This window comes from Onychostoma macrolepis, chromosome 05 (genome assembly GCF_012432095.1).
Source record: "Onychostoma macrolepis isolate SWU-2019 chromosome 05, ASM1243209v1, whole genome shotgun sequence".
In the NCBI taxonomy this organism is placed as follows: domain Eukaryota; kingdom Metazoa; phylum Chordata; class Actinopteri; order Cypriniformes; family Cyprinidae; genus Onychostoma; species Onychostoma macrolepis.
In genome coordinates this window covers 44,061,906-44,070,074 of record NC_081159.1, presented here as the reverse complement: position 1 = coordinate 44,070,074, position 8,169 = coordinate 44,061,906, and the positions used below count along the sequence as shown (strand labels likewise).

The following is an 8,169-nucleotide window of genomic DNA, read 5'->3' as shown; positions in this document are numbered from 1 at the left end:
ACAGTTACTACTAAAAAAGTCATCAATTTTCAAAAATCATATATATAATTTATCTGTGTTGTATTGCACAATTACTGTTAATACTGTAAAAAAAAAAAGTTTATATGTAATTGTGCTGTACAATTACTGTTAAAATCATGCATTAATTTTATATAGTTTTTTATAGTTATACTTAATTTATAGAGCATTGACATTAATCATAATATAGCCTATATAATATCTTAAACACTGTAAAAAGCGTGTATTTATTTGTTTGTATAACAGTACTGACTGTAGTAAACGTCCGTTATCATTGCAAATATAAATTGTCAATAATAAAACAATCTACAATCTCATTGCGAACGTGACAAAAATGTAAGCAGTTAATAATAATAATAATAATTTGTTGCAGTAGCTGGACTGACTGTGCGCGCGCTTTTGTCTCCTGCGAGCTTCCGTAGCGCGCGTGACATCTGCACTTTACTTCATGCGCATGCTGTCAGTGTGGATTCAGCACAGAAATGAGTGCTTTTACAGTGTGTCTTAATGACATAAATACTTGATTTGAAGAAGAGTGCTTGAAGAATACACGCGCTGAAGGTACGTGCATCATTTCCTCAGTTATTCGCGCTCAGTATGTTGCTTTCAGTTTGTTATTTTACACGTGAATGTTGCTGAATGAGTCGCGCTGCTGTGAAGGGCTTGCGATACTTTGTTTCATTAAAGACGTTTCGCCACACGGAAATAACGCTTTAAAATAAATATCTCACTTTTAATTTTCTTGTTTTTTAAACGCACATTTAAAAAGCCTTTATTTCGGCGAAAATTAACGTGGAATTCAGTTGTTACAAGCACAACTGGATGAAATTCTTGTTTAACGAAGCGAAATAGTGAATCTGTTGTTAGGTTTATAAATGACACGAGATTCTCCTCATATTATATTGAGTGTTAGATGCTCTCTTCTGTGTCAGTCAGTTGAAAGTACAGAATCGCAAATGTAATAGATGAAATAGATTGTTCCGAAATTAATATTATGTATTTTTTATTTATGTGATATATAATGTTCTGGCTGCTCTTTTCCATTCACTAATAATAAATAGGCGCTATCAAACTCACAAGTGACCAAAAGTCAAAGACAAAGGGTGAATCCCATTTCTCTGTCTTACCCCTTCCCCTTAGCTTTGCGCGTTCACGTGAGAGTAAGGGCTATCCTAGAGCCCTGCACGGGCCTCAATTTCAGGCCCTAGCCCGGCCCGTGTCCGACATGCTCAGGCCCTAGCCCGGCCCGTGTCCGACAGCTTATCAGAATTACCGGCCCGAGTCCGACCCGAGCCCGTCTTTTTTTTTTAAAAGTTAAAGTTAAAGTAAAAGTAAAGTAAAAATGTAAAAGTAATACATCATTCGGAACTGTAAAGGGTCTACTTCTATTTGTGTGCACTCACAATATCAACAAAATGTCCTGCTTTTAAGAAAACGATACGCTTTCTGCCGTCTCGTCTTGAACAGGAGCGCTTCACAAAAATGAACCGAAAGTCAGCGAATACATGCCTCACAGACATGATAAATATATCTATAGAAAGCTTTAAATTACTACTTAAGGAAATAAATCAAATCGAAAACAAAAACTCATTCATTATAATCATAATCCGTGAAGATGCACTTCTCTCTAAAGGCGCGTCTAATGAGGAGATGAATGATGCAACACTGACACAGAAAACACTAGTTTATTAGTAAATAATTCAAATATCTCCTTACTATTTCCCTCGGACACATTCATGGTAATTACTTTTGCTGGGGCTTTACGGCAAGCTTTATTTGAATGCAGAACAGCTGTGCTGACGGCGCGATCGCTGCTGCTGGACACTAAACACCGTCGAGCCGCTCTTCACAGTCGCGGCATGGTCTCGTGTTGTTTCCACCAGCGCAGTGATTTTTTTTTTTCATCACTAATTGATAATAATAAAAATTCCTTACATTTATATAGCGCTTTTCTAAGCACTTGGCTTAGACATTGATGGATGTCTCAAATATAAAAATAAGGAGAAAACTAAAACAGGCCCGAGGCCCGGCCCTTGTCTGAACTATGACGTGAAAATTGGCCTGAAGCCCGGCCCTAGGGACGTAAATAAGTCGGGGCCCGTCGGGCCCGGGCCGAAATGCAGGGCTCTAGGCTATCCCAATTCTCCTTTTGATCGAGGGGTAGGGCTAAGGGGAAGTGGTAGATACCATAGATATATATATATATATATATATATATATATATATAAACACTAGATACCTCGCACGCTGTTGGCCAATGGAGGTCGGCGTCCGCACACGGCGCCATCTTGCCACAGGGTGCTCGCTCACTCGTAACATTGTGTTGTATGAAGCATGTACTTTTTAAATAACCATAACTTGCTCAATTATCTACCGATTTTCAAACGGTTTGATTTTATCAACGTCAGAGATGTAGTTATGACACTGCATACATATGAATAATTATAACAATCTGCAATTTCAACATGTTACAGCATTCAGAATTATAGCCACGTTAATAACGTTTGTAAGAAAGCAAACCGTTTGTAAATCCGTCAAGATTTCAGCGAGATAAGAAGATTTATGTTCGTGCTGATCACTCATCTTACCTCAGATATCTCAGAACTTGCCAGAAAGCTTCCCTGTGGCAAGATGGCCGCCCTATGATGCCGGAAGTGACTCCGCCTTAAGAGATCTAGTGTTTATATATATATCTATGGTAGATACCCCTTAAAACCAAGCATTTTCGTGAGCTTACTTGAAACCAAGGGGTACACAGAACACACTGCACAACCGGCAACAATGGCGGCCAGATCATCAAGTATTCAAGTATTTTCGGCTTAAATAATTTATTTAAAAATTACGACAGTCTTGTTTTGTGCTCTAGACAGTCCTGTACATATATATTTGCAACCATGTTCTTAATTGAAATGTTTAAAAAAATCGCTAGTTTGCTACGCTAACGTTACATTGCTGAGTTGCACAACAGTCCCGCAGACTAGCCTTGAATGGACTCCATGCATGCCTACAGTTTTAACAAGTTTGTAAAACGATCCAAAGTTTGTGATCAACACTTGTCGGCTCTGGTGACGTAGCAGCCAGCTAGCGACGGTGTATGACGATGTAACCGTAACCAAGTGGTGTCTCATTTCATAGGGGTATGTTTTCACCCCTAGCGCTTACCACTCGGTTTCGAGGGACAAGGGCTAGGGGTACGACAGAGAAATGGGATTCACCCAAAGTCTTGTAAAAGCGTGCACAGACCCAAATTTATGCCACCATGAAATAAAAATTGCAATTATTTAATTTAAGTATTTTAATTATTTAACTTATTACAATATTTATTATACAAGATTTATTCATGCACATTATTATTATTTTAAAAAATCATACACGCTCTCTTTAACTTAAAACATTATATATTCATCACATAGGGAAGAAAATAGGGAATGATCGCAATTTTCGTTTCATGTTGTCTTTAGATGTCATAATCAGATTTGACATCAGTGAAGTATTGAGTAGTGATAGACAATATTTGAGACATAAAATACTTCAAAAAAAATTTTGTTCCTGTTTTGCAGATTTAACTGAAATATTTCATATTTTCTGCAGCTTTTCTAGAAATGTTGCATAACAATAATTCAACCAGATTTTTTTTTTTGGTTCAGAAGAACATTAAAAGTGAGAAAAGTGAGCATTAACGATTTAACACCCCTTAACTGACCATTTCTTTTCAAGTTGCTCAAATTTCAAACACTGTTGGTCTTCAAATTATAAACAATAATCTCTTTTATGATCCTTTCTAGTGCCTGCTGATGATGTCTGCGATGGTGCTGTTTCATCTTGTGGCAAAGCGCTGGCTTTATGCCCACATACAATGCGTTTCCATCTTTAGATCCCAACGTTTATCATCAAACGTGGAAAATGGAGAGCAAAATAGAGAAGAAGAAACAGAAAACACGCTGGTGTACAAGCCCTCGGCCTACTACCAGAGACCGACAGTACATTCCTCTACCACGGGCCGCTCAGAAACTGAAGAAAAATTGTCCGGTAATCTCCCCTTAAACCCTGCGTTCCGTCAACAGCGTAGCCCGTACAGTATTAGCGCCTCACAATGGCTCTCCAGCACCAAGAACACGCTGTTAAGCACAGCTTCAAACCGAGGAGCCATTCCAACCCCAAACGCCACCAAAGAGCCAAGCATCAACAGCGACCTACGAGCCTTTCAGAGATGTCGGCCTGAATACCGCAATATGACCCATGACCCATCCCAACGCTCATCAACGGTAGACCTCAATGAGGCCTTGTTAGTTCTTCATAAAGTCGCGGTGCAAAAAGACAACATGGAACCTTCAGAAGTAACTAATTTCTTGTCCAAACTTGGTCAGATTCCCCAAGAACAGACCGCGGTCGTAAGGGGCGACAAGCGATTCAACACGCTCCTGCGGTACAGCGTGGAGATCCTGCAAAACTTCACCACGCCGCAGTTATTGGATGCACTGAGGGCCTTCGTGAACTTAGGCTTGCCTCAATCCCATAGCGTTCTGGGATTGTACGAAACCGAGTTCTGTCGGCGAGCAGGCGAGATGGAGCTTCACCAGTTGCTGCTCGCCGCCAACTTGTGGCGATGCCTCCGTCGAGTTGTTTCTAAGTACCTCGAGAAGCTCTTTGACAACGTGAGCCGAAACTTCAACCAGATGGGTGTTCCAGAGTTGGTTCAACTCTTGTACATAATCGGAGAAGGCAGGAGATGTCCGGATACCCTCGTTCAACCCCTCGAGTCATTACTTATGCGTCATTTGAGCCAGTTGAAGCCTGAAGAGCTGGGCACCGTTTGCTTAGGCCTCTTCAAATCACAACGCTCCCTGTCCGAGGGAGCGACGCGCCGTCTTATGGACAGGGCAGTTGTTGTAGTCGAGGATATGAGCGATTTTGGCATCGTTAATGTAATGAAGCTTATGCGATTTAGCTATCTAGACCATCTCCCGTGGTTGGAGGCCATGGGATCGGAGGTTCCTCGACGTGCCCCACAAATGGAGGTTCAAGGTCTTATGCATATCGTCTTGGCTTGCTCCGCTCTGCACTATCGGAATGATCGCGTTCTCTTGGCTGTGGCCGAACGATTACCCAACGTGGTTGGTGGATGCCGGAGTAAAGATGCTGCAAAGATGCTTTGGGCCTTTGGGAATTTAGGAGTTCTTTCCAAAGAATGTCCCAACCTTTATCCGTGTCTCACTGCGATCTTACGAGAACGCCATGCTGAGTTTCAGCGATACCCCGAACATCTGTTGACAGCTCTGCTTGGACTTGCTTTTGCCGGTCTGTTCCCCGAAGACCTGCTCAGTCTGGCTTTAAGCGCAGAGTTTGTCAACAAGGCTTGTAATTCCAAAGAGCTTGAGCTGAAGAAAGACTTATTCACCTTAGATGGAACTGTTGGCTTGGAGTTACCCGAGTCGACAGTCCCAAGACTTAGTCTTGCAATTCGGGAAGAAGTGACCAAACTACTGTGGGATTTCGCTCAATTGGATATCTGCCAGAAGCCTGAGGTGCTCGAGGCTGAAGATGTGTTGAGGAATCTTCTGGGTGGAGAGATGTTTGTGCGCAAACACATGATTCTTCCGCACTTGCGCTCGATTGATCTGGAAGTGCACTTAGACCGAAATGACCAGCCTGTTCCTGTATCCTCCGAACCTTGCCAACAAAATCTCGCCTCTCAAAAATCGGATGCAAGGCTCTCTGGAGTTACCATAACTGACGACCTACTAGCTCAACTAACTAATACACAAAAGACTCCAGTGCAACCATCTAACCAGTTCTTCCAAAAGCCAGAGATTCACACCGTCGAACCGGTCAACGAGAGGAAAGTATTTTCAATGTGGGTATTGACTTGACAGACAATCTTCTGATGGCGCTGACCAAATGTCAAAAGCGTTCGTCTCACCTGGATGATTCTAAACCATCGATTCAGAGACTTGCTGTTCAAGTGACTCATAGGAACCACTTTTGCTACAGGACTAAGCAGCTGCTTGGATTGCATGCACTAAAGAGGAGACAGTTAGCGCTGGCTGGATACAGAGTCGTAGAGTTGCCTCATTGGGAATGGTTTCCCTTGCTGCGACGCTCTTATGCCGAGAAACTCGCCTATCTGCACTGCAAGATATTCAGCTGTTCTGACTCCAAAAAATAGACTGATTGATTTCTCTACATGTACAAACTACCAGGTGTTACTCAATATACGGCTAACATTTCTGTTTCATACTAAACCACAGCAATGATGTTTTTTGTTGTTGTTGTTTTGATGAAACGATTATGTGATTGTATTGTTGCACGAAAGTCAATAAATGACAAATTGTGCTTTACAGTGTTTGTTACCTGGTTCTATGATATGACTGCACACTGATGTGCAACTAACTACAAGTTTTTTTTGTACTTAGTGTAAGTAGTTAATGCTATTTGTACTGTGCATTTTTGCTATGTCTGGTTCTCAAACCCATTGTGAGAGTAAATAAGTTTCTCACACTTATTTTCAATGCCACATCAATCTAGTTCCTAAAAAATAAACTAACAACTGAAATCACCTTTGACGGATTTTTTGATTGTGAAGCAGTGAATGCAAGTCTCAATTTCAAGTCTACTTTGACTTAAATTTCGTATGTTTGCATGCGTTTCATATTTTAGTGTTTAACAAGAAAGGTTTTATGTTTTTTTACTTAACTCTTTAGTGTTTTTAGAAATGTTGATTTTTGGCAAATTTAATGGAAGCCATTAGGGGTCAATTCGACCCCAACAAGAGTTTTAACAAAAATTGTACAGCCTTTCCAAAACATATATATGTGGTGAAACTTGCATGCACATTCATGACTCTTAATGAGAAATATTCACAAATAAATAGTTTAACCAGTGTTTAGATCTACTTTTAATTATTTGTAATGCTTTAAGCCCAATATATTAAAGGCTTTTTATTTCACCCTGTGAGTGCCTTGGAAGTATTTAGTCTATACAGTGTTTCGATCAGTTTGCAAATCCAGTGTGGGTCAAATTGACCCGACCCAACACAACAGAAGGGTTAATGGAATGACGAGTGAGGCAGTTAAACCTTGGGTCGTGCTATATAGCTATATATAATGTTACACATTGCACACAGAGCATATTCTCAGCATTTAATGGCCTCAAGGCTGAATTGCTTTTAAAAAATAGTTAGTACATAATAAACTTTAGAAAAGGGGCCAGTGTTGAACAAGTTCATGAAGTGTCATTTGCTGAAAGATCTAGTCCCTGACATGTAAACTATGGTCAATACTTGGGTTTATTGAATGAACCCGAGTATAATGTGGCTTAAGGGCTCAACATATTTTTCTCTTCAACTTCCTCTTCCTTTTGTTGATTTCTTAGGGCAGTTTGATGTGTATTTAGTGAGAGGCAATGTCAGAGATATATAGTATGTCTTTATTTCCATAATCTCACCATTGTACCATGATTGAAGCTGAAGTTATTTAGGCTTATATTCATTTAAGTTGTTGAGTTTTTGTGCAGATATCTTTTATTGATAGATCTTTTTTTTTAAAAGCCGAGAATGGAGGTGCAAATGTGATTTGGGGGAAGTAAATGTAAAAAAATTACCTGTAAGTTTTACAGTAAAATACTGGCAGCAGGGTCGCCAGCCGGTTAATGTAACATTTACAGCAGTGTTACTGTAATTTAATTTACAGCATTTCCCTGTATTTCCTGAGTACAGTGAATAACTGTATTTAAAAAAAAATAATAAAAAGCTGTATTTTTTTTACTACTTTAAACTACTTTAATGTCTTTATGCTTTATTATTAATTAATATTAAAGACTAGCAGGTGAATTTAAAATTATACTATACATTATGCATAACTGCAGATGAACTAAGTTATGCATTATACAACACTTTATGCAGTTAAATGCTTAAACAACATTTAACTGCATAAAGTGTTGTGTAATGCATAACAATCCATGTTATTTCACAAAACAAAATAATTTGACAGATCAAAATTTATTTAATAAACAACTCTCAAATTTGCATGTCACATGTATTTAATATTATTTTGAATTCCAAAATAAATTGGACATTAAATTAAATAATATTAAATAACTTGAAACGTGTATTACCATGCATAACTTTAAAACCACAAGTTAACCAACATGGTC

At 39.4% G+C, this 8,169-nt stretch overlaps 1 protein-coding gene across 1 annotated transcript; it reads left to right on the top strand.

Moving 5' to 3' along the window:
• The first annotated feature begins 416 nt into the window (after positions 1-416).
• LOC131540360 (FAST kinase domain-containing protein 5, mitochondrial) lies at positions 417-6,964 on the top strand. The gene is given in 3 exon segments (XM_058775071.1): positions 417-579; positions 3,804-5,852; positions 5,855-6,964. Coding segments are annotated over 2 exon segments (2,370 nt in total). The 5' UTR covers positions 417-579; positions 3,804-3,812; the 3' UTR covers positions 6,185-6,964.
• The last annotated feature ends 1,205 nt before the right edge of the window (positions 6,965-8,169 follow it).